At 36.3% G+C, this 27680-nt stretch overlaps 3 protein-coding genes across 3 annotated transcripts; 2 read left to right on the forward strand and 1 right to left on the reverse strand.

The window, feature by feature from the left end:
• Positions 1-1673: 1673 nt before the first annotated feature.
• LOC116297497 (speckle-type POZ protein B) lies at positions 1674-10364 on the reverse strand. Its single transcript, XM_031705730.2, has 7 exons — positions 10209-10364; positions 6952-7158; positions 6356-6507; positions 5527-5654; positions 4518-4874; positions 3090-3232; positions 1674-2240 (listed from the first exon to the last, which is right to left on the reverse strand). Exons 2-7 carry the CDS (start codon positions 7113-7115, stop codon positions 2093-2095), a joined length of 1092 nt encoding a protein of 363 aa, XP_031561590.1. The 5' UTR covers positions 7116-7158; positions 10209-10364; the 3' UTR covers positions 1674-2092.
• Positions 10365-10669: 305 nt separating this feature from the next.
• Positions 10670-15965, forward strand: LOC116297495 (tetraspanin-31). The gene is given in 6 exon segments (XM_031705725.2): positions 10670-10891; positions 13136-13303; positions 13577-13792; positions 14689-14794; positions 14797-14816; positions 15740-15965. Coding segments are annotated over 6 exon segments (660 nt in total). The 5' UTR covers positions 10670-10816; the 3' UTR covers positions 15815-15965.
• A 6816-nt stretch (positions 15966-22781) lies between these two features.
• Positions 22782-27430, forward strand: LOC116297482 (neuroligin-4, Y-linked-like). The gene is made up of 2 exons (XM_031705705.2): positions 22782-22868; positions 23363-27430. Exon 2 carries the CDS (start codon positions 23837-23839, stop codon positions 25631-25633), a length of 1797 nt encoding a protein of 598 aa, XP_031561565.2. The 5' UTR covers positions 22782-22868; positions 23363-23836; the 3' UTR covers positions 25634-27430.
• The last annotated feature ends 250 nt before the right edge of the window (positions 27431-27680 follow it).

Here is a 27680-nt window from a genome sequence, read left to right on the forward strand (position 1 = left end):
TCAGGCTATGTAAACACAGAGAAAAAAGTTTTCTATTGCTTTTATAAAATAAATAATAACGGAAAACATTACCACTTGCAAGAAAATAAATCTCTATTTGAATTTGATTCTCATATCAAAATACAAATTCTCCATACATCACGAACTTCGATCGTTAGCCAATCAAATTTTGTGTAATAAACGACGAGGAGGCAAATGTGAAGCGAGAAAGAATCGCTAGCTATTTTAAACATTTATCATTCTAAAACTTTAAAACAAATACAAAGAAATGTCCAAAGATTGAATAGAAATCTTAATAAAAGATTTCAGAATTGATTATCTTTACGAAAGTGATCAAAAGTGGATAACAAGTGTCACTGTGAATGGAATTCTCGGTTGAAAGAAACGTGGTTTTGCTCAATTTGCCAGCGAGAAAACATGGCAGCGAAGTTGATTGTTTCGTCTTGCCTCGAGAAGATATTTTGTGGAGCTGAAGAGCTATCGCTAGAAAACGTTTGAAGCTGCTGACTGTTTCCTTGAAATACTTGTATTCTTTATCGGGCGGTGCATTTAAATCATGAGAAAGCACGTCGCTGAATAACCGAAGCTGTCCTGACGGAGGACGTGTGTTGTAGCTCCTGAGGGAATTCTCTTTGCGGTGACCAACGAGAGATTGTCATGATATTACGATCAGAAAGACCTGCATGAGACCATAGGGTTATGCCTGTGGCCCTGACACAAGTCAAAATTTGGAACTTCGTCTTCAAAATACATTTTTGGGGGCGTTTTTTTCCTCGAAAGAAACTGTAAATTTTTAATTTTTGAACTTGTACCGGGAAAACACGAAAGTTGTGACGTCACAACTGTGTTTACATACCCTCATGCAAACATGGCTATCAACCAATCACAGCGTGCGTACTATTTAATTTATTTTATAAATGTGAATAGTGTAGTAGTATGGTTGCAGTAGTTTTGTATGTCAAATTTTCTTTTCGAGGATATCAACATTTGAAATATCAAAATACAAATGAGTAGATAACAACTGGTTTTGGGACTAGTTTGGACTGCGTCGGTGTTTTTTAGTTGAAACAAACGTGTTGTAGTAGATAATTTTATCACCGTAAATACGAAAGATAATAGACTGACGTTTCGGACGTTAGTCCTTCGTCGGAGTCAATGAGAGAAAGAGAATGATGGAGGGGTTTATATAGTGGTGTAGGGAGAAAACAAATCAACAAGAAAATAGCAAGTCGAAAAACAAAAGAGAACAAAAGGATCGAAAATAAGAGATGACGAGATAATGAGATGACGTAAATTCAAGACTACTTTATTTTACAAAAATGCTGCTGAGGAAATTACTGCTGTTTTTGGTTATTTGCAAATCATCCTTATAACTGAAATATATGGCTCTGTACACTTTTAGGTTTTTTCACTTCAGAACACTTTAATCACACGAATTTGAATTTACGCCCGGAATTTACGTCATCTCCGCATTAGCATATTGATATTTCAAATGTTTGAACAGAGAAGACCACATACAAAACTACTGCAACCACACTACTACACTGTTCACATATAAATGATTTTGAAAATAAGAGTGACAAAATGCTTTGTTCAGTGACTTCAAAGTTCGAGAGCTGCAAAACTGCATAATATTAGCCTCATTAACTGTTTACCCAGAACACCATTCGATCTTAGTTTTGATGATTCAACCTTTTCGAGTCGAAGTTTATTTTTCCTTCAATTTGGTGAATACAGACAACAGACTCGCCTTTATGAAATCCATCTGTTATGTATGCCAATACATATAGTGAATGTCGATATATGGTCGCTTTGGATCCAACTGCCGTAAATAGAAGACACATGAAATCCTTTGCTTTATCTTGGTTCCTTGAATCGACTATCCATTCGTACGTTACTGTCTAGGACTCAGATATATACAGAAGACAGAGTATAAATATGATTGTCGCAAAAAACCATCATTTGTCGTCGTTATCCCAAGACCGTTACGGCACGGACGTTTACACCAATAAGAACGATATCTACTATTTACATGGACTATGATACAAGTTAAACTTTCGTTAGAAAAATTTTGAAAACTATATTGGTTTTTTTATGCAGTCTTTTGTCTTTTACGAGGAGGGCCTATGCAAGGGGTCTGAGTAGAAGCTAAAAATGACTTGAATATTTCAGCGATTAGATGAGCCTGGTCGCACAGCAGAGTTTTCCAACCAGTAGATTCCATGACTTCTGCAGCATGACTGGACAAAATAGATTAAACAAAAAAAAGTATTTAGTGTAAGTTACGGCATTTATACTGGGTTTCAATCAGCTGAGCAAAAATCTTTGAATCTCATTATATACTCCAAATGGTGGTCAAACACTGACAACCATGGCTGCCAGCAAGATAGAATTGAAAAGATAGTATTCGCTGACAGGTGACGCGAAGTAAACAGTTATATCGAGGATAACAAAAAAACAAAAAAAAAAACAAAACAAAAAAAACAAAAACAAAAACAAAAAAACAAAAAAACAAAAAAAAAAACAAAAAAAATTGTGGTTCTGCGGATGATTATTCCGCACGAGACAGGAAATGGCGTCAAATGCAACCAGCAGTTAGAAATCCATTTTCATTGTTATGGGACCCAACTAGCTATAATTCGAGACGTCTGGGGTTTTGGCTTCCGTCAATCAAACTTGTAACGGTCCGAGCAGGTCCACAACAGTCCTTGGTCGCAAAGGAACTGAACTTCAAACTATGTTATAACTATATACTAACTTTGTTATTTAAAACATGGATATGTGCAGTATGTTTTTGACTGATGGAAGCCATAAACCCGAACATCTTGGTCGCGTAATTACAAAAATGGGTGTAAGCACCAAGGGACAGGAACCCCGTAGAATACTCAGGATATCCAGTAGGACTGGAATAACTGAAGGAAAATTATGCGATTTTCATGCACATGTGAACTCTGCGTCTGCGAGCTGCCGACGCTGAAAAAACAAATTTCAGCGTGCAACTCGGAGACACAGAGTTCGCATGTTTGTGAAAATCGCAGTAATGAGGATGAACTAAGACAAGAAGAGAAATAAGGTGACGAGGTTCCTACCTATTGATAAAGTCAAGGGATTGTCCTTTCAGTTGCTTTGCGCTATGCATATCAGCTAAGATGAGTACATCACATACATTATCCACTGTTAGATTATTACATAATGCCTCTTCGCACATTACTTTCAGCCGTTCGAGGTCATACTGCAAGAGAAAATGAATGAATCTAAATATAATCGCAGGGAGAGGTGATCGAGGGTCGTGGCATTTGTTAAGGATCAAAGGCAGTGTAAAAAATCACGCGTGCAATCAACATTACCATCGACATGTTCACAAAAGTTAAATTAACGGCCAATGAGTCGCCGGTCATGATCAAAGGCTAAATTAGTATTAGCTTGGCCATACCTGATTTGTGACTAAACTTTACTGATCAAAATGACCGGAAAGGCAAACATTTGACCAGACAAGTCCCAGTTCTGACTAGACATTGTCAGATGTCTGGCTATTACTTTACAGTAAGCCCTGTCGTCGACAACACCATCTTTGTCATCAGCATCAACATCCTCCTCCTCCTTCTCTTTATCCTTCTCCTCGTCATCATCTTCATCACCATCATCATCGCCGTCATCTTCATTATCATCACCATCTTCATCATCGCCGACATCTTCATCATCATCACCATAATCATCTTCATCACTATCTTCATCACTATCATCATCATTACCATCACCATCTTCACCATCATCATCTTCATCACTATCTTCATCATTTTCAACACTATCTTCATCATCACCATCACCATCTTCATCACCATCTTCATCATCATCGTTAACATCATGATCACCATCTTCATCACCATCATCACAATCTTTATCATCATCATCACCATCATCATCTTCATTATCATCATCATCTTCTTCATCACCATCTTCATCATCATCATCATCTTCATCATCATATTCATCATCATCATCATCTTCATCACCATCTTCATCATCATCACCATATTCATCATCATCACCATCTTCATCACCATCTTCATTATCATCACCATCTTCATCACCATCTTCATCATCATCATCATCACCATCTTCATCACCATATTCATCATCATCACCATCACCATCATCATTATCATCATCATCATCTTCATCACCATCTTCATCATCATCACCATCTTCATCACCATATTCATCATCATCACCATCTTCATCACCATCTTCATCATCATCACCATCTTCATCACCATCTTCATCATCATAATCCTCTGCATTAAATCATCATCACACAATAAGAGGATTATTTGAAGGGTAGCACGGGTGGTGTGCGCTGCTAATGCGCCGCCTCTCACCACTGCAACCCAGGTTCGATTCCAGGGCTCGGTGTCTTACGTGCGTAGACATGTTTTGGGCTCTCTTGTTATCCTCGTCATCGCCAGCACCAGCATCATTACTAGCTCTATCAATCAACGGCTAAACATTCAACTTACTTTATCAGCAGCAGCAAGCAAATCTTCCGCCATCCCTTGTATCTGCGGCGTATTTCCAGTGTATACGAATTTTAACATCTCGTTGAACACATCGGGATCAATGTCGGATATTTCGACTCTTCCCTTACGGCTTTCTTTCATTTCGTGTTCAAACATGGCATTAAAAACCGGTGATCTTGCTGCTAGGATGGCTTTGTGTGCATAGAACTCCCGTCCATCGACTACTAAGACTGTGTCACTGAATGACCCATTAGTCAACAGTTTCTCCATGTCAGATGACAGCTTGCAATCTGGGACTTTTAACGCTGAAGAATGTGATGAACCAGACACGTTTACGGAATCTCCTTCTACGCTAACCTGTTGGGAATAAATGTGTGTCGTAAAGACCATACATCTTTTCTGAATCAAATAAACATGATGCATTATGGTCTAGCTTGAGTGCAAAAAGCACCATATTACGCATGTTGAACAAAAGATGTTTGTGGCGAAGCTAGACCACAATGCATCATGTTTGCTAGTCAGAACTTTTGATCTCGAAGGTCTATTATATCAATGACTAAGGCCCCGTCCACACTATGCCGGATAAATTTGAATCCGCAACTTTCACACCGAAACCGAAAAAAAAGTTTTCCGTCCACACATGAAAACGGATAAAATGTTTCGCGTCCACACTAGTCCGATCAGAGGCGGCAAAAACGCTTCATTGCACATCTGAGCATGTGCATCGAACTAACGTCCATGTAAAACTTTTTATTTGGCACCCTAAAAAGTAGAAGCTGATGATAGAATCGAAAGAAGATTAGCATGCATAAGACTAAGATTGCAAGTGTAGTCGAGACCCCTTCCCCTTCTCAATTATTCATACTTTTCTACTTAATCTAATTTTTAGACTTATTGCAATGCGTATTTGAAAATTTTGATATCGATATTTGCGTCATATAATTTAATACATTATCATAAATTAAATAATATTCTAGGTCCCAGTAACATTAGTTCTCCAGATTCATACCTCACAAAATAGGGTTAAAGTATCATTTGGTAACAATCCATTAGCTTCATCCATTAGAAAATCTCTTCTGATGAACTTCTTGAATCCCCAGTCCTTTCCTTGGACAAATCTGTACGCTCTTTGGCTCTCTGAAAAGTTCATAACACACACTATTATCAGTCCAAACCAAACACTTATTCAAACCCTGAAACAACCTTACAGCTAAACTAAATCAGGGTGTGGTTAACTCACACAATGAACTGGGATTTAGTGTGTTGTGGTTTGCAAGGGAGAAAAACTCTTTAAAGGAGAGACGTGCACCACAAGTCCTTAAGGTGACTCCAACATAATATTTCCTTTTACAGTTCCCAACGAAATCTTGAAAGGTACTATTGAATATCTGGCTCGGATATTTTTTAATAAATTTAGCACATGTAGAAGCTCAATCAATTAGTGTTAACGGTGTATTCCAAATTTTATTTGTGAGTCGCGTTTGTGGTCGGGTCAATTTTCAAATACCGGTTGTTCACAATAATGCACTCCTGTTTGCTTAAAAATCAACCAATTTCTATGAAACTTTAGATTCAAGGTAAATAGAGTGTCATAATTTTGTCTGCCAAGTTTGGAAAAAATCTATTGTTTGGAAATACGTCAAAAAACTATGCATAAAAACAATCGCTGGATTTTAAGAACATCCTGGATTGGTCCCTGGATCTGTTTCTATACACGGGTTCTAGTATTAAAGGGGTGAGGATATTCTTGATTCGCTGATTGGTTGAGACTTATTAATGAATACTTAATTTTATTGATGTGGTTAGAATGTTTTACAGTAATGTTTTATGTTACATACCCATTGCTTTTGTTTCCTCTCTATTGGCATTCAGAATAGAGAATTTAAACTTTGCTCTGACTTCACTTTTATTGCATAATAAAAGTAGAAGGTACAGGGAAAGATAATCCTTGCTTTCTTCGTCAAGACCTCTGGGATTAACACGTAAACACCTGTCGATCGAAGCAGAATAAGGAATGTAAAGGAGTGAAAAGAAGAACAAAAGAGATGAAAGAAAATAATGTTAGCAACAGAGTTTATTTGCACCAAAAAAATTATGGGAAGAAAGTAAATTGGGAGATAAAAGTTGAAAACGAAGGGATGAGAAAAGAAGATAAGATAAGGTAAAGATATGGGAAATATGGGAAGGAAAGGAAAGAGAAAAGGATGGAAGGATATAATATTAATGACAAGATAAATATTGCACGAGAAAAATGAAAAAAAGGGAAGACAAAGAAAAGATGGGAAGGGAAAAGAAAAGATGGGAAGGGAAAAGAAAAAGGAACAGAAGTGAAGAAAAGGGAAAAGAGATGAATAGAAAATAAGAGGAAGGAAATAACAAATAAGATTAGAAAAAAAACTAAAAAGGAAAGAAATGATAACATCAAAAAACTAACCATTTCATTTTATCATTAGCTCCAGCAGAGAACGTCGAACTTTTTAATGTCTCTCCCATTTCTTCTCGGCAAAAGCTAAAATTATTTATTGTCCACATATATGAAAATTTAATGACTTTTATCTGAGTGTAACACCAGTTTTCAGCGACTGGCGTAGATGACATCCTAGTAGCAGACAGTGTGCAGGCTGCTTCAGCCAGGTTTACACTGGAAAAAAAATGACAAAACACATATATAAACACATATACAAATCTTGAAGATAAGGTACTTAGTTTCAGTAGACTTCTTTCACTTGGGCATAAAGTTTTTTTACATTTCTGACCATGCACCATTTTCTAGAGAATATAATTTTTTTGTTTGAATGGTATTGACATTCATGTATCTTCTTGATATAAAACTTGAGGCCAAAGCTAAATGAATTCCGTAACATCTTTAGATCTTATAAGGTTGTGCATGCTTTGCCTAATACTCCAATTTCAAGTTCCCCCTTGTTCAGCAAGGCTTGCACGACTTAACCTTGATGGTACGTATATTTATTAAAGTTTACTTTTATTAGAATAAAATTTGATGTGTTAAACAATTCCATTCACATAGGAAGCAAATCCCGATGGAAATTGAACCCAGATCGCATTGGTGAAAGATGAGCACAATGCCAACTGCGCCTCCCATAAACGAGAATGTTGGCTACCTAACAATGAACGCTAACTTGCATTTTCAAACTAGTTTCAATATCATTTTACTTATCCCTCTATTTGACTGAGTATTAGGTTTAGTTCGGCTGAATGAGCTATTGACTTGTAGACTGTTCTTGCTTCAGGTCTAATCGTTATCGATTATTCTAGTGTAATTGTTATCTTATTCCAAAAGTTTCTAGAACATGTACCGTCCAAAATAATTATAATCTTAAGGGTTAATTGTAGACTTATAATAGACTTAACTGTTTCAGCTGCAGTATCCATGTCGCTCTCCAGGATACCAAAGGGTTTCAATTAACACATGCAAAAAAGGCTTCGATTATGTTCATGCACTAACTAACTTAATCCCATGGAGCAGAGTTTAACATTTATATAACCTAAAATATACAAACTACCCATTAAGTTAAGAGCCAATAAGGGGAAATCGTAACACTTTTAAACTTTAAAAAGTTTAAATTTTACAAGAGATAAAGTTCTAACTATCCAACAAGGTCTGAGGGTTATTTTCTGGGTTCTCCAGTTTCCATCCCTCTGCACAACTTACTGAACAGTAACACCCTAAAGTAGGGATACTCTGACTTTGCTTGGCCCAAAGTAGGTTGTCTCAGGGGATATGGATAAAATTTGAAGGGTTCGAATGGAGTAATTGAGATGAAGGTAATTGAGGCGAAGATCAATACAAATGTTTAGGCAATTGTTTAAATCCATTTACAAAGTAGAATTTCTATTACACCCTCTCTGATACCCTTATGCACTCTAGTCTTAACTTGCTAATGTTCTATCACAAATGCCACCATTCTGATTTGCTTAGCTACTAGTCATTTATTAGTGATAGGCCCATGCTGGTTTTTAAAACCAAAATGATGACAACTCATGTAGGGCATAAATGACCTCAAAATCAGCATGTTTGGGGTAGTTTCTAAATTACAATTCAGATATTCATCAAACTTGGCAAGGATATCAGGGTTGACCAGACGGATTAAAATAAATAGTTTTTAGTGTTACTGTTACGGGTATGACGTCATTAAGACGTACAATGAAATGTTTTGCATAACACTCTCAATCTGACTAAGTCAAGTGATAAAGACAGCGAACAACAATAAGAGGAGATATTATATATTAATTAGACGACTCCCCACTTTTCTTGGCTACTTCACTCTGGAGTCAGGCTTAATGAGTTATGTTCCTCCATCTTAACATGGACTACCCTCTCAAAAAGTAAGTGAGCTTATATGATGATGATTATGGTATGCAAATGCCCCTGCCGAAAGGTCAACCTTACTGGTACAGGAACATTCAGGTATATAGTAACATCCACACATACAAGATATAAAGAAATGTATATATATATATATATTAAGTATAGATAACATTTGTATATTTATTTTGAAGTGGTTACTCCAAGGCCGAAGATAGGAGCTAGGGTTTATCCAAATCCCCTGAACTGCAATCAAACTCTCTAAATGACAGCTACAATCCTCTAATTAGTCAAACATTGAATTATAATTAAAAAATCACGTGTTGCTAAAAGGCTGTGTGCAGTGCAAGTGCTTTGTTGTAAATCTTGCATTTACCTAGGATAACAACCCTAGAACAAATCCTAGATATGACCTAGGCAACGAAAGTCAGGTCCGCAAATTCATATTAAAGTACTATTGTTTATCACATTTTTTGTACTTGTCTAGGATGAATGAATAAGTCGACACACAAAAAAAATTCTTGATCTGGAATCAAATGACCCACTTTTGCGGAGAGTTGGATGATTTTAATGTTTGGGCAAACAGTAGGGGAATGCCATGAAATGCCCAATTTACAAATCACACTTCAACAATCATTTATTTAGCACAACATAACTGGGTCCTTTGTGAAATGTTTAAGTATTCAATTCGAAAATATTAAACCCTGTTGGGAAAACAAGCAAGAATAAGGAAATTTCTAGAGAATAGTCTATTTATATCAAGAGCTTCGGGATGAACTGGAAAGAGTAAAGAGAGTCCCCTGAAAAATTTTTTTTGTTTCAGAATCGTGTTTTTATTTGACTCTAACGCGTGACTTAGAATAACGTTATAGTCTGATCCACACTTGGAACAAACCATTATATTTCGTTCAATACAACGGCTTCGGATATATAACGCGTATAAAAACGTTCAGATATCGAAACACTATCGATCTACGGATCCAAGTAAGCGAAAGTAAACGTGGAGCGACAAGTAGAGCGAAACAAAGAACAGAAAAATTCCTCTAACATCAGGTCGCTCACGCGCGTCTTCATCACAGACACAAGTCACCGTCTCGCGCTGAAAAGTAAAAAATATTTCTAACCTACCGAAATTCCTTAACACGACTCTCTAACGTTGTTCTGGCCCACTTGTAACCTTGCACAATAAAACGGGACAAAGACTGAGGATTTTGAATCAGCGAAGACTCGCCAGCCAATTATAAGCCAAACTCACTCTTCAACCGGAACTCGCTTGGCGAAATGTGATTTCTGGAGATGCAGTCGCTCATGTGGACTTCAAGCGCTTGAAAATGTACCAAATAAATGAAACTAACCCTTCTTACCTTGCTTATGGATTCGGATGAGACAAAGCTACGAGTCTCGGTTGAGACTGTTTTCCTCTTATGAGTGATTCTCGCAGAATCAGCGGATCAAAAACCTACTCTTTACTGATTCTGAAGCGAAGTAGTGGTTTTGTGTTTATTAGAGAGAAAGTAAACGCGGTTGTGATTGGCTTATCAGCCATAAAATAGTACACAAACTATGATTGGATCATTTCGTTCGATATTCATGTTAGCTGGTTCGATATAAACATTAATGTTATTGGTTACTTTAGAGACAAAAAAAACGATTTTTGATTGGTTAGCTTCTATGAAGTAGTAGGATACTTTTGATTGGTTCTAGCAAAAATATTAGGAAGTAAAAGCGCATTTTATTGGAGGTTTCTATCGCTGTTATGGATTCGTTAAAACTTTTTATTTCTAACACAATTTCTGATTGGTTGTTATGTAGATCGTGATGTCATTCCAGTCGAAGGAACTATGTTGTAATTTATTTGCAGAGACATGAATGGGTGTACGCATAATATTGCGTCCTTCAAAAGACGATAAAATGTGACTAAACCAGTCCCAATTTTAGCGATACTTTACAAGGCTACTAAACGTAGAGGAAAATGGCTAATCCACCGTCTCGATTGGCATTTAACTGCTATAAACAAGCTCTAGTAGCCCTCAATGTCATGTATTTGGTAAGGAATTGTATTAGCTTACAGCTCCAACTTTTTGATTTTTTTAAGCTTGAATATTAAGCTAAGCTGATATATAATTTTCCTATTGAATCTGCAATAGCTTGTATTTTCGTACAGCATTTCGTAATGCTCGATTGCTTCCTTGTGAATCTATTTGATACATGTTAGCTTTAATGTTTAACACGCACCGTGCAAGAGTTCTCTATAAGCTTATAATTCTCTGTATAAGCTTATTAATACACACACAATCAAAACAATATAACCTTATTATTTATTCATTTCTACGTGGCTCCTTTGAAATCATTGATGCGCTGATTATATACACCTAGCGAAATAACCTCAGCTCACAGTATGTTCATACATAAACAAATGTAACAGGGCCCTTACAAAAGTGCTCAATATTTACTTTACTTTACTTACTTCCAACACGTGTCCATTTTCAGGTATAGCATTTACACATGTGTATTTGTCTTGGCTGTTAGTCAACAGCAAAAGCAAAAACCGTAAAAAAATGTTGTTTTAGAGTGCTCGGCCCCAATTACTTTTCAGTGTAGTTTCAAATTCCCTGTTTGTGTTTTGTTTGTTTGATTACTTTCAGCCCCCAACCCCTCTTTATTTATTTCTGCAGCTGCTACCACTGGGAAAAAGGCAATATTTTTTTGAACAAATCGCAGCTCAAGACTGATATTGCTATTCAACTAATCAAAATGCAGGGGCATTGCACCCTCCACGCAAAGCATAAATATTTCAAAGCCATATGCTACATAAACTGTAACTTATTTTTGGGGGAATTAATTACAGCGTGAAGCAAAAATCTAATAATTTTAATTATTGAGATAATATATTAAAATATAAGAAAGAGAACATGAGCAAATAAACAGTGTCTTCGTCAATGTTATTTAGACTATTTACTATTTCATGAATATTTACAATTATGTTGCTTTCCTAACTTATTTCTAAATATAGATATTACAATATTTCTAAATATAATTATTACATCATTCCAGAATGTTCTTTGTAAATGTACTGAATTACAATTATTAAGCATTGAAGCATCTAGAGGGTTCTAGACGTTTTTTTTAACATAACTCAAGTGGAAGGTTACAGAATGTTCTCATATGTTCTACTCAGTTCTAATTAACAACTAAACAACTAATACAATAATAATATGGGCTGATTGGCCCTCATAACAAAAGATTTAGCTTTATAGATAATTTATTTTTAGCAGAGGTGAATAGGCTTAAACATTGAATTAAAGTTTGATAAGCTGGTATGTTTTTTTCATTTTGGAATTGATATTCTAGCTTATAATCTTATGCTATAGTCTCATATTCCACTGATTTTTTTCTGCCTTTTCTTGGTACTATGTTTTTTTTCTTGGTTGGTGCCATGATTATGAATTACACTCATGAAATTATTTTTATAGAACTTTTTAATAGATTGGTTGTATTATCCATTCCATACTACATATTCCCTAGCAGGGGTGGATACAGGATTTTATGAACAGGGGTAAATACTCTGACAAAAATTTCTTTGAGCTTTTTAATTCCCCATCAGAGTCGAAATAGTAATCATCTAAAGCCTGTATATTGACACTAAGAGTCATAAAAACTAATATTAATTAACAAACTTGGAAAAATGGGGGTGAAAATCCAACCCTCCTGTATCTGTCCATGCCTAGAGTATCATTTCTTTGTTTAATGGTTGTGCATGAGGAGACTTGCATTAGATATGATTCAAACAAAGAATCTTATTCCCAATAAATGAAACATGGTCTGAAATAGGAAAACTTTATGCCAAGGCCAAAAAGGTACATGTATATTTAAAAAAATGAAAATTCGCCCTTAGTGTTAGAGATCCTCACATCTTTTGGGTCCATGGAAAATGAAGAGAGATTGAGACCAACTTTCAATAAGGAAAACCTTGTTAGAACATTAGCTTGAGCAGAAGAGCCCCTCTATAGTAAAATTTTAATACAAAATGTTGAGGGAAGAGAAATATGAAAAAAAAATGGTTTGGACAAAGTTAACCACTCATGATGTAGGTCTGGACTAAAACTGTACACAAGCAGGAGAGACCAATCGGATCGCCTCATTAAGTTAAAACATTTAAGTTGTTTGCGCGATATATAATAAGATTCTCACGAAAAAATCCCTCTGGAACCCAGGTTGTATCATAAAGCAGCAGATTCTTACAAAATAATATGAATTTTCACACAGCTTTTTGTTCTTATCTTTTTTCCAGGTTGTTGGGCTTGTTCTCATTACTGTTCCACTTTACACAAAGGTTGTTGCAATCTTTACCAGCTGGTCCATCATTGGTGGAGTTATAACTTGTGGTGTCTTTATTCTGCTCTTGGCACTGGCAGGATTATTTGGAACATGTCGGCACCACCAAATAATTCTATTTTTTGTATCCTATAATCGTAACATTTGATATTTTTACACTAAAATTTTCAATTCCAGTTTGAAAATCTTGTCAAAATTATGACAAGAGTAGTAGTAGTATACATCTTGCATGTGACGTCAAAGCAGCTCGATCTTGTTATATATTAGACTAGTCTGCCTAGGAACAGCCACTTCCGGTTGTTACATACGGGACTTTATCTGTGACGTCAGACACATTTGTTTGGAGAACTTTTAGGGACAACTGTTTCCTTATTTCCATGCCTTAACATCATTCCAGTATATGATTATACTTGTCATAATCTTTATAATCTTGTTCTCAATATCCATTGGGGCATTGTCCATAAGTAAATCACAAGAATGCAAAATATTGGAAGATGGCTGGAGTCACCTAAGCATGACAACCAAGTCAGAAATTCAACGTAATGGTCAGTGCTGTGGCTTTGAAAACAAGACTCAGACAACTGGACCTTTTGGACATCCTCCATGCAATGATGTAAATATCATAGACTTGCTCTTTCATATAGGCCTCTTTGGCTCAGGAGTAATGTTTTCCCATTTCAGACCATGTGTCTTTAATCCCTTTGATTGAGTTTTTGTTTGAGTTGTATTCATTATACTCATTGGTCTTCTCATGCATAACCGTTAAATAAAGAAGTTATACCCTAGGGAATGACACATGGTCTGAAATGAGAAAACATTACGCCTGAGCCGAGGAGGTCTATTTTTAGATGACACCACTTGAAAGGTCCACAGCTGATGGCCCGTTTTTTGCTGTAACAGGCTGGTTAGATTTAGAATTTTATAAATAGCCTATGTAGTTTCTAAAATTCGATCCTGCAACTATATTTCCTATAGCTAGTTAGTTTGTATATCTGATCACAAACTTGCAACAAACTTTTCCAACCATCTCTCCTTCCTAGCTTGCAAGAGCTATGTAGCATAGAACACTTTAACACAATGTTTAATCTGCCATAAAAACTTCTAAAAATCAATTTGAATAAAATATAAAAATTAGAAAACAATTTGAGGCCCATAAGGCAGCAAGTAGTGCACTTGCCTCACATCTCTGGGGTCTCAGGTTTGATTCATCGACTCAGCTTTGCAAGTGCATGGAGTTTGTTAGGTTTCTCTCTTGATTCAAAAGTTTTTTTTTTAGTTCTCTGGTTTTCCTCCTGCCAGAAAACATAAATTGCTAATTTCCAGTTCAAGCTTTGAACTAGCTGTACCTTGACTTTGATCTGCACAGAATTCATTTCAGGTAGTGATCTGTGATGTAGCCCAGAGGTTTGTTTAAGAGTAGCAATAAAATCAAAGAACGCTGCTTCATGGTCCCTGTAAAAGATATACTATTAATATTAATAATGATTTATTTCTATTTTTTTCCATAAGATAAGCGGTTGTAAAAACTCAACATCATCACCAGACTGCAAGACTTGCTTGGGGTTCATAAGGTCTAAAGGTCTTGATCAGTTAAAAAAATCTGTTGGTGGAGTTGGACTTTTTTTAGTTTTACATTGGTAAGTACTGTAGTATAGAAATCTTTTCCTAAGACGATGATGTAATATAAATCCCTACACCAACTAGTAGCAAAATATATCAGGTTTGAAAACCAAAGCAACAAAAAATACACTTTATTTCAATCTAATTTTGTGATATTTTGTATCAATTTATTTGATTGTTAAATAATGATAAAAGGGTAAATTATACACAATGAAAAGATGAAAAAACTTACTGATGTTTCGGACGTACATTTGTTCTTCATCTTTTACTCTGACAAAGGACTAGCATCCAAAACGTCAGTAAGTTTTTTCATCTTTTCATGGTGTATAATTTACCCTTTTATCACTACTGTTTCATTAGAAACACCAATGCAGCTCACACTAGTTTTTAGCTAGTTATATCTTCTGATTGATAAGTAGGTTAATACCACTACAACAATTATTAGACCTCTCCCCCTCATGGTCTACTAGTCAATAGCCCTTTCTGCCTTTGGCCTCATGGGCTATTGACTCACAGACCAGTCTGGCTGCGGGTGTAAATTGTTTATTAGCTTTTTGTGATTTATAGTTTTATTAGGAGAAAGTAATTTTTTTTTTGAGTGACAGATCTACAATGTAAGGGGTGCAGGTAGAGCCATGCAATCCTCTCCCCCTTTTCAACGTTAGATATAATGTGACACTGATTTTCATAAATTTCAAGCCAGAAAATAATGTTTGTTATGGTCCTATTATAATGAATAAAGAGGAAACAATAAAGACTGTGAAATTACGGGGACTATTTACTCTGGGGCTTGAAAATACAGTCGAGTTAAGAAACTTGAGATTTTCCATCCACCTTTTTCCTAATATTTTTTATGGATTCCTGAATGAGATTTACATTGATCAAACTAAAAGATATACAGACATACTCATAACATTTATTGTTCTTTATTTGCTTGCAGTTTGTTGGAGTATATCTGGCTTTCAAGTTTAGACATCTCAAAGATCCCAGAGCCAATCCTGGGGCATTTTTGTAGTATACATTGTTTCTTAGACCAAGGGATTACAAAGTACAGCCTGAATATCATCACCAGCTATGTTTACTTTTCACTTACATCTGGCTTTCAAGAGGTTGAACCCTTTTTATGGGTAATTTTTGGCTACATGCCTTCCTTGGACTGGGAATGAAAAGAGTGATTGTATTAGGTATATTATGATCTGAAAATTTGAAAGTATTACCACGTAGCCCAAGCACTGTTTGTGGTAGCTATCTATAAAATAAAAGTAGATGTTATTCTTACAAGATATGTTCTATATAAACCAATTTCTCTAGTTTTTTTGGTAGTTGAGTATATGAAATTTTAGTATAATGATACATTTGCTCCAGAAATGAGAAAGCTTATGGAGGTGTATCCAGGATTTTGGCGGGGGGAGAGAGAGAGAGAGAGGGGGGGGGATCCGAACCGTCAATATTAAGCAGTTGGCACTCACGGTTTGTATGGAACCCCTTTAGATTGGCCCTTGAAGCTTTCTACTGACTTTTACCATAGTTAATAGAGGGGAATGGTTATGAAACCTATTGTTATATGTCTTTGTTCGCTTTTGATGTTGAACCGGTCTTGACTGTGCACAATGTTTGATTTATTCGAAATTGCAAAATAAGTAAACATAAACTTTGTCTATGGGATTGTTGCAAGGAATATTTAGATATCTCTTATAAATCTTTAAGTATTTTGAACTAACAGCCACAAGATAGATTTTTGTCTGTTCACTCAGCTATTGCCAACAATGGTAAAACAATGGTAAAACAAAGGATTGTGCACTGTCACACTTGAAAAAAGTGAACAAAGACATATAACAATAGATTTCATAACTATTCCCCTCGATTAACTATGCTTTTACTCACTTTAAGTGACTTTGAAGGGTTTAATTTAGTTGTTATGTTGCAAGATGTCCTTACAAATTTACTGTTTAGGTTTATTCATAATGGGAAGAAAAGAAGAAGAAAAAAACTTGAAGCTAGTAAAGTTTTTTTATACAATAACGAGACAGTTTTTCACTGATTTTACCCAAGACTTATTTTGATGATTATATTTCTAGAAGTTGTCATGATTTGCTGAAAACTTTACTCACAGGAAAAAGAAAGGAAAAAAAATCTAAAATAAGTTAAAGTTGGCAACATTATTATGCAATATTTGAAATGCTTTGTATTGATTTTTAGTCAGTAAATAATGAAATTCAATTATTTTGCTAGACGTTCTCATAATTTACTGTACTTCTAAATTTTATTCATCGCGAAAAAGAAGAATGATATTATGATCCAAGCCACATTTTAGCTTCTATATTCCACTTACTGTCGTTCTACTCTAAGTTACATGTATTAAAAGTCTATAAAAGCGATTCAAGGAGATGATGACAGAGAAAGAAAAAATAAGAGTATATTAACAATAAGAGTATATTAAATAAAAAATAAGATTTAAAAAAGTGGAGCGGTTAGAGTAGAATGACAGTAAAATAAATTCTTATGATTTACACTGTTGACTCTTATTCATCTTGTACCAGAAGAGAGATTATTAAGAAAGTAACGAAAATCTATTCTTGGTTTGCAATCAATCCCAAGAGAGTACAATAACGAAAGAGATGTCCGCCATGTTGGAAGATATACCAAAAGAATTCATTGAAAAATCTTATGTCAAATTCTTCCAACATGGCGGCTATGACGTCTATTGCAAACGAAGAATTCGTTACTTGTTTTACCAAATTGTAAGAAGTGTTGTGATGATGTGTTAAATTTCATAAAAATAAAAAGGAATTTGATTAAATATCTAGAGTAGTAACATGTTTTTACTATTTTAGAGTGCATTGACGTTATCAAAAAAAAAGTATGAACTAGTTAGTGCTCAACATAGCACAATTTAAGCAAAAGAAAACTAAAAGTGCTTACACACGGTGCAACATTGTACGCAACATCGCAAGCAACAAATATTTGAATTGGGGTGACACACATTGCAACAAAATCACGCAACATCGCTTGTGTCAGCCTGCTACGTTAAGATATTTGGTCAGTAAATATAGATTTAGTGCAAGCTGATTGACTGGAAATTTCAAAATGTTGCACGCAATGTTGCAGCCATGTTCATATGATGAAATTTGTTGCGCGCAATGTTGCAAGAGTAGAGCGCGATTCAACTTCAGATTTGTTGCATGTAAAGGTGCTGACACACGGTGCAACATTGCATGCAACGTACAGTGCACACAGAACAAGTGGTGCTTCAGCACAACACATACTACTCTTAATAAGACTCCTTGGTACGTAAAGTAGTGCACACAGAACAAGTGGTGCTTCAGCACAACACATACTACTCTTAATAAGACTCCTTGGTACGTAAAGTAGTGCACACAGAACAAGTGGTGCTTCAGCACAACACATACTACTCTTAATAAGACTCCTTGGTACGTAAAGTAGTGCACACAGAACAAGTGGTGCTATAACATATCACATACTACTCTTAATAAGACTCCTTGGTACGTAAAGTAGTGCACACAGAACAAGTGGTGCTTCAGCACAACACATACTACTCTTAATAAGACTCCTTGGTACGTAAAGTAGTGCACACAGAACAAGTGGTGCTATAACATATCACATACTACTCTTAATAAGACTCCTTGGTACGTAAAGTAGTGCACACAGAACAAGTGGTGCTATAACATATCACATACCACTCTTATTAAAACTCCATGGTAATTGGAGTACAGTGCACACAGAACAAGTGGTGCTAAAGCACTCACAACATACTACTTATCAAAACGCACCAATGGCCTTCGTGTGTGTACCTCTTATAAATTAAGTTATTTTGAAAGAGGAAAATAGCCATAGACTAGCAACTTGATTTCCATGAAGAATAGTCAATACGACGATGATAAATTAACAATGCTTGACAACGGAAACCGAATGTAAATTAACAAAAAAATGCACTCAAAATTTATAGCAGCAGAGAGAAAAAAGTAAGGTTGTTCAAAGTATTGTAAAACGTGGAGTTTTATCTACCATCTGACCCACTCTTGAAAGAACAAGCGGCACTTGAGGAGTTAGGAAACGCCAATATGAATATGCCAATAATTGCAGGGAACATTTCCGCTTAACAAGAGTTGTAATCAAATGATTTATCATCCAAATTATTTTTCAATCGTTTTGATTGGCCGAGACTACAAATAACTGCTTACAAATAATACTCCGTTTTGCTGCAAATGATAGCCTGTCTCATGTGCAGTAACGTTGTATTTGTCAGCAGTGCTTGACTAGGTATGTTCGACAGATAGCAAAAAAAAAAAAAAAAGCCAAAGCACAAAAGAAAACGGAAAAAAAAAAAAAAAAAAAATTGAATGATAAAACATTTTGTTAGTGTCTCGCAAGCAATTAATTGCCTTCACCATCGTCGGTAAATAATCGCTCGCTCGCCAATATAACAAATCACGAGGCTTGCTCAACCTCGTCCAATTGTTGCTAATTAGCCTTTCCAGAGTGGAGGGACTGGGGCCGAGTGAATATTAATCTAAATGAGGCGCATCGAGGCCCATTGAGGCCCGTCACAAAAAGAGCATAGTAATATTAGTACCCTCCTGAGTAGCAAGCTTTTAAAAGTCGTAAAATAAAATAAAATAAAATGTATTTGGTTTGAGAACAGCGTCCCCAAAAATTATACATTTCTTTTATTTTTATGATTTGTCTTAAGCCTGCTAATCGATCAGTATTCGTTCAAACTGTCTAAAACTCGACAGAAGTAATAACCTTAGTGTGATCTTTCATGTGATGGGGTTTGTTTTTTTAATTAGATAAATATTTCTATGCTCGTTCCCAGTCCCTTGGTCAATTTTTAAAAGGCTCAGATATCGATACTTGTAAAGAGAGTGGGAGAATACGAAAAAGGGAAGGTCACTCGAGTGGGGTTTTGATAGTGCATCAAGTACAAGGCGCTTCACTTTTGATTTAAAAAGAGCCACCAATATTCATAATGAGAGCGGGAAGTAGAAAGAAAAGAGCATAATTGATACGTCAAACCAAACAAAGTATACAAGGGTCGTTTGAAGAATAGCGTCGAGAACTAATGGCGCTTGGCTACACACTACAGATAATTAAACCAAAAAAGTGCTAGTATTCCAAGTCATGTGCCCTAATTTTAAAAGGGTCGTTTTGGCAGAAGCGAAGGGGTTTGGTTAATACTATAGATCATGAGTCGTGAGTTATTACAAGTAGTGCAACTTCAGTAAAAAAAAAAAAAAAAAAGAAAATACACAGCAGCACACATTACAAAAATTAACCAAAACCATGATAGTATTCGTGACGTGCGCTACTTTGAAAGGTCGTTTTCACAGAAGGGAAGGGGTTCAGTAGACTATAGATTATGCTTCGTGAGTTACTACAGGTAGCGTAACTTCAGTAAAAAATAAAAAAATAAAAATACAGAACAGCACACATTACCAAAACCATGATAGCATTCAGTAATAATGATAGTATTCGTGACGTGCGCTACTTTGAAAGGTCGTTTTGACAGAAGGGAAGGGGTTCAGTAGACTATAGAATGGCTTCAAGAGTTACTACAGGTCGCGCAACTTCCATGAAATAATTACACACTACTTTAAACCGGGTCGTTCTGCAGAAAGGGATGGGTTCGTTAAAAACCATTCATCCAAGTAGAGTACAGATTTAAGTTTATAAAATATGTATTTGAGATATAACGCGGACGCTAATTGGCTGGCTACTGTGTTTATATCAGAGGGTATAGACACCCTCGCGCAGTTCAAAGGCGTTCAAAAATATCTAATAAAACCAATATAGAACAGCTGCTTTGGTCTCTTTACTGTAGCAAAAACACTCTAAAATCAAATAACTACATTCACATCCAAACAAAACTTGTTTCCTTAGCACTTTTTTGTTTATCATTTTTTTCACGTTTTCAAAACCTGCTTTTTCTTGCTCTTTCATGTTGTTGCTTTTGCACGTTTCAATTTGTTTTTTCCTACCAAGTGTCCGGTCTGCTTTCTTAATAATGCGTACAATGATTTTACCACTGATGTCGGTTATGAATTTCGTGGTCAATGTTGATTGTGTAATGTGGTCAGGAAAAACACGGTAAAAACAAGGGTTGGAAGCCAGGCTTTTACCGCCTTTTGTCAAAATAAAATAGCATCCTAAGTGTTTCATTGTACAAGGTGTGAGACACGGGGGCTTGATAAAGATTTCGTGGGTGTGTTTTTTCAAATCTAAATTAGAACTAAATACTGATTCATATGCTCTTCACCAATAGGAAAAATGGTTCGCTTTGAATAACGCGGGCAACCAGAGCTTGTGATTTCCATACTCGACCGAAACAATGAACTAGACGTAAAGATTTTTCTTGAAAGAAATTCCGTGATGAAAGATAGAGCGTATTGAATGTCTTCTAATTGCTTTGCTGCGTCTCAAGGACTTTTCTGGCGTAGAAAAGACATTATAATACTGACTTCCTTTTTATTCATTCAAGGCCTCTCAGTCCTAATCTTTTTTCCTTCACAGCAAATTCTTCTAATTGACCTTATATTCCTCATATAAGAAAAGGCAAACCTTTTACGCAATGATCATCTAGCTAAAAGAAATGTAAAGCCGAGCCAAGGTCACAAAACAAACAATAAATCGTTAAAACGATTAAAAAAAAAATGAAAGAAAAATATTTTTTATTTTTCATTTTAAAGTTTGGTTTGCATGCGTTTCCCTACTGAATCTGCAGCTGATCTCGGAACGAAATCTTGTTTACACTTTGAGCAAAGCAACTGACAGTGTGTGCCGAGATAGTATTCATTTCAAAACCCTGTTATCATACAATAAGCTTATTTGTTTTGGAACTACGGTCCTAGAATATTACATTTTACCACTTCCTGCTGTGCGAGTGGAAATCTCTTCCAAGTGAACTGTTCTTTTTTATGCGTATCTAACATTTAGAAGGTAGATTAGTTTCATCACTATTCAGTGAAATCATTTGATTGATTAAATAGGAAAGAAATCCCGTGTTAATTACCGTAGCAGACATACTGCCGTGCTAATCCTGTTGGGCAGAGCATATCAAAATACTGGAAACAGCTTGATATAAGAACCTAAATCCCCAAGACTATGATCATGATTGATATTTTGTTTAGCAAAGCGCTCCAAATATCCAAAGGGGGCGAGTTGCAAGTCAGGAAGACCTCAACAGGCACCTTTTTTTGTTCTAAACACAAAAGTTGTCACAAAAAGATAACCTTTTTGGATCAAAGGTCAAAAGAATACACCATAAGATTGCTAGGCAAGGTATGACGTGGATTAATATGTAAAAAAGAATAAGAATAAAAACACTTTCAGTTAAAGGCTTGAAGAAGTCACTGTAGCGTACCATCATTTTGGAGTTTTGATTTCAAACAGATGCAAAGGCGGTTTTCGTTTGGTAGGGTATCATATTTTCGGAATAACGAATTATAATCAAAAAAGGTTACTGCTCAGCTGTTATCATTAGAAAAGAGCCAAACCCATTTGGTCTATTATCTCATTAAAAGCCACAAAGTAAACAAGTTAGCAGATGAAATCAAGAACGATCCTCGATAATCATTATAAGGTGTCAATTAGGTGGTGCGTGAGATCATGAAAGCTTCGAAGGAATGACAATATCTCAAGCACCACTCTTTCCAATTCAACTGGATTTTGTCTATAGGTAAGCAAGCATCTGGAATAATGACATCTATAAGATGTAGCGAGGAAATTCTAGAAAATGCGGAAGAAATTATAATTTTTCATAACCATTTCTCTGCATGTTTCTATTTGAGTAGTCCAAGTGATGCGGTAAATGTGTTTTTGAGGCTTATGAGCTCACACATGATTCGGAAGTATTTGCGCCGTGTCAAATGACCTTGAATCTCTCTCTGCTCTTTAATTGGCCCTTCGTCATGATTTGAAATCAGGCGTTAATGAACGGTTTTATAATCACGCTAATTGGATGGAAACTCACTAAATGCACTGCTGAAATCAAAGTTAATTAAAAAAAGACTCGGAGAAAAGATTCACACTTTTTGGAGGAAAAAGTAAAGGTACCTTTATCCCTAAAATGGCTGAGATTGAAGGGAAAAAATATTGAATAGTGCACGACAAAAATTAAATCTCTTTTGAGACAAACTCAATCCCAGCAAAATATTTAATTATAATAAACTCACGAATGCCGTTTTTCTCTTAAAATTTCCAGCCAGCATTATTTCATTTTGATTTGAACAACACATTCGTTCTTTTATCGATGCGGGAACATTAACATAAAGCGACATTTTTGGCATCGAATAAAAAAGAAATGCAAGGTTAGGTTACTTATTGCAAGGATATATATTATACATGATCTTTTTTTTCATGCAGAATGCTTGATCTTTACATTTTCATATGCAGTGTAGCTTCTGTAATATTCATTTCTTCACGGATTTTCAATGCGATTTAAAGCGCCGCTTGCCTATTTCATCAAGTAGTTTTTATTTCTTACTTTCTTCACGGTTTTTTATATACTTCATTAAATGCCTTTTATATTTTGTTTTCTTCACAGCAAAATTCAAGTTGTTGAAAAGGTGCTCATTGCATTTGAGATAGCAAGAGCCTTGAATGAAGCCTAAGGGTTTGTTGTTGTGAGAAGTGGAACCATACCTTAAAGTCTCCCACAGGGTCACTACCGAACCTAAATGAATAAAAGTCTATTAGCTCAATAATCATGTCCTCATAACGCTAATAAACTTCCGGATATTTTCAGTTGATTTGCACATGAAAGAAGAAGTATTTTATATCTTTAATTGACGTTGGGCTATTTGTTCAAATGATGCAGGTACACTGTCAGTTGAAGACCCGAATGCAACAAGATTTTTCTTGATTTATCATTAGCTCAGTGCGTTTCCCACTCGATTGACCATGACTCCAATTGCTTGAAGCGTTGATTGAAAAGCCAGAGAAGGTTGCCTAACAAAGAGTTCAAGGCTGCAAGTTCGTTTCCCAATTTTTGACGATTTAAAGGCGTTCGGGAAACACGATGGATTTTGTGATGAAATCCTACTCTTTGGTGTTCATTTGTATTTGTATTACCTTGGAGAAGCATTGTCAAGGAGAGTCAGAATCGTCTGCAGTCATCGTTTCTACAAAATATGGACTGCTTAAGGGACAAACTAGGTATTTTCCTCAGCCTGTAGGAAACATATCTGTCGTTAATAAGTTTCTAGGTGTACCGTACGCTGCTCCTCCAATTGGGGAGCTGAGATTTCTTCCTCCGCAAAAACCCAAACATTGGAAAGGAGTCTACGATGCCACTCGGTTCAAACCAGTCTGCTATCAGGATCCATCTTATAATCAAATGTTTTGGAAAAAAGATGTCAATTGGTCACAGAGCGACGATTGTTTGTATCTAAACGTCTATGCGCCCAATACTACCTTATCGCATGAACGCTATCCCGTGATGGTCTACATCCACGGAGGTGGCTATGAAACAGGATCTCCAGTAGTCAGCCCTGGTGATGCTCTACCCATGTGGGAAGTCGTACTGGTGACAATTCAATATCGCCTTGGGCCTTTTGGCTTTATTAGCACTGGTGACTCCGCCGCACCTGGAAATTACGGGATGCTGGATCAGATCGAGGCTTTAAAATGGATTCAACTCACTATCGAAGCGTTCAAAGGCGATCCGTCGAGAGTGACAATATTCGGTGAGAGTGCGGGTGGCTCCAGTGTTGGTCTTCTACTTCTGTCACCTCTCAGTGCAGGACTTTTCCACAGAGCTATCGCTCTTAGTGGAAGCGACTTTGCTCCTTTTGCGGTTAACACGCGTAAGGAAGCAACTGACTTGGGAAGAGCAACAGCTAAAAAATTTGACTGCCCAAAAGAAACAAGCAAAGATATGATTACCTGTATGCGAAACGTGCCTGCCTGGATAATTTATAATAAAACTAAAGGGGATGTAAATTCATGGCGCCCAGTGGTCGATGGAATTTTCTTGCAAGACTCTCCTACTAATCTTAGAAAAGCCAATAAGTTCCATCCCTATCCTTTAATGGTGGGTGTTACGAGTGATGACGGCTCGTTTTTCTTCAATGAGAACGAAGTTTACAAAACTGATTCTTTAGAAAATTTTAATAAAAGCTGTCTTGGTCTCTTCAAATCCATTCGTAGATTTGGCTGGGAAGATAGGATAATACTGGATGATCACATCGAAGACGCTGTATTATTTCAGTACACTCCTTGGTCTGATACCAAGAGCAAACATACGTTAAGACAAGGATTAATAGACCTGGTCACTGACTTTGCTTTTGCTGCCCCTGCCCATGCGATTCTGGAACTACACGCTAAGGTTGCGCCCGCATATCACTTCGTCTTCAGCCATCAGTCCAAGCTCCGCAACAATTTACCATCTTGGAAAGGAGCGACGCATAAAGACGACACACCCTACGAGTTTGGTTTTCCTTTTATGAATCTCACTGTTCTCCAACATTACGACGAACATGATAAAAATGTCAGCGCCATCATGATCTCCCTGTTCACGAATTTCGCGCGCACTGGAAATCCTACTCCACAACCTGTAGCAGGCTGCACATGGACACCGTTCAACGAAAACAACAATCCGTATTTGAACATCACAGCAAAGCCTGAAATGCGAAATAATTTTCACATTAGAAACATCGCATTCTGGAACAAGTATTACCCAAAGCTTCTGACGACTTGTAAGTATCCTGAAATCTCAGTCAGCAAATCAGGAGGCCTCTCCAAATTCTTCATGGACCCTCATACTATCGTAGTCATAGCTATTGTACTAGTTTGTAGCTTGATGGTTCATTTCTAGGCTTCAGAGGTAACAGTTCTTTGCAACTGAAGTGTGTTTACTATTTGCTCGCCATTTCAAACATTTGAAGCCAAGGATATTCTTATATATTCTTCCTTCTTCAAGACAAAAGTGTTTTTATCCACAATGAGATAATGCTGGAATAGCGATGATTAAAAAGAAAGGTGATCCTGACAGTTGGCAGTAAGATTAAATAAACTCGTTACCTTCTGTGAGACGAGGTCGCCATTTGCGTACCTCAAAGATCTAACCAACCGTACGAACATGCATCTTTGACAACATTTATATGTAAATAAACTACGTCAGGTAAGCCTTGTGAGTCCATATTCATCTCACGAATTTTTTTTGATTAACGATGCTAGTAGGCAATCGCTTTGAAAATTTGCAATTCTACTATATACATTGCAAAATATTACTCATGGTTTAAAAAGAGCTGCTGCCCGCACTAGCTCAGCTCAGTATTGGGTCACTTCCGCCCAAAATTCACTTATCAAATTCATATAGAACTTCAGCATTCAGAAATCCACCAAACAGGCTATTGATCTCTGTTCAGCTTTGAATCAGCTGAAATTACTCACGAACAGATAGAGATCGAAAATGAATATTTTCCATTTGTAAATACTTGAATGTGAATCTACAGCAAGAGTTCAATAATACACCTCATCCAATTACGCACTTTCTATAGGCCTAGCGTTTGCTCGATAAACACTAGCACCAAACTGACAGTCGACTTATTCACCGTGTTTTGAATTTGCATGCTATTCAGCTGAAATATACCAACCGCGTTCGTCCAGTCACTTTAAGAACCGACACTCATACAGAAAAATCTAGAATGGGGAAGCTCGGCTATATGAATGTCCAACACACCTGACGCCTTCAGTAAAGTGTACTGTTGATATAAGAATTCAAATACAGAAAACTAATGATATATAGTTCAAAACTAAAAAAGGATATTTTGAATGCGTTCCGCTGCCCGTACAGGGGGCTGAATACGCACTTAGAGTTTTAAATGAAATTTGGATAAATTTACAAAACTTAGAGTGAAGTCAGTACTCTTCAAATGTATGTTCTATACCGATTTCACTGTTATAGCCTACTAGTAATTAGTATTTGATTTAGTGTACGGTTTTGAAAATTAGGACTGATTTCCATGAAGGTAGGGTGACCCTAGAGCTAGGGACAAGTCTTTTGTTGCCTAGTTACATGAAGGTAGGGTGACCCTGGTTCTAGGGACAAGTATTTTGTTGCCTAGTTACGTGAAGGTAGGGTGAGCCTGGTGCTAGGGATAAGGTCCCAATTTTCTTCCTCTTAGAAGATACGTTTTATACGGTCTTTGCCGTCATGTAAATGTGTAAATATCCAATAATTACTGATTAACACTCATATAGACCCCTTGCAGCACTTTGGAACGGAGTTCAATCTGGGGGACAAAAAAAAAAAAAAAGGTTCCAATTCTCAGGAGTTTAGAATTCTTTTGTTTTGTCTCCGATCGAGATGCTTTGATATCACATGCAAGGGGTCTATAGTAATGTATGAGTAATAACAATAGCCTTCTAAGTCAATAGAGATCGATCCTTTTTGCGTACAAACTTAACATAGAACATTCTCTCATCCCCACAGGTCTTTTTTTCGGTAAACAATGCAATGTTTCTTTTAGGTAACACCAATATATAAGGCATGATACCCAAGCTAGATCATACTGCTTACTGATGTCGCTTCCAAAAAAACGTCCTATATTCAGGAGCGGATTTCCTGAAATGGGACGCTCACTGAAAAAAAAAATCAAATTGTACGCCCTCTGGAATGTTATTTGTCTCATTTTCTAAGCACTCCTGGACAAGAGGGGGGTGCACGGCGATACACGGACCAACAGATCCTCCCCTTGATCCGCCCCTAAGGTTCTTAAACACGAGAAATATGTAATCAGAAATGGACATGTTTAAATACAACAATAGTTGCCAGCATGAAGTATTACCTCGCTTCGCATTTATCGATGTTAATATAATATAGCTTAATGTTACATGCATAATAGTTATGTAAATATTGT

The sequence above is a fragment of the Actinia tenebrosa genome, unplaced genomic scaffold (genome assembly GCF_029948245.1).
Source record: "Actinia tenebrosa isolate PJP-AT-01 unplaced genomic scaffold, QUT_ActTen_1.0 PGA_scaffold11__36_contigs__length_13525064, whole genome shotgun sequence".
Taxonomy (NCBI): domain Eukaryota; kingdom Metazoa; phylum Cnidaria; class Anthozoa; order Actiniaria; family Actiniidae; genus Actinia; species Actinia tenebrosa.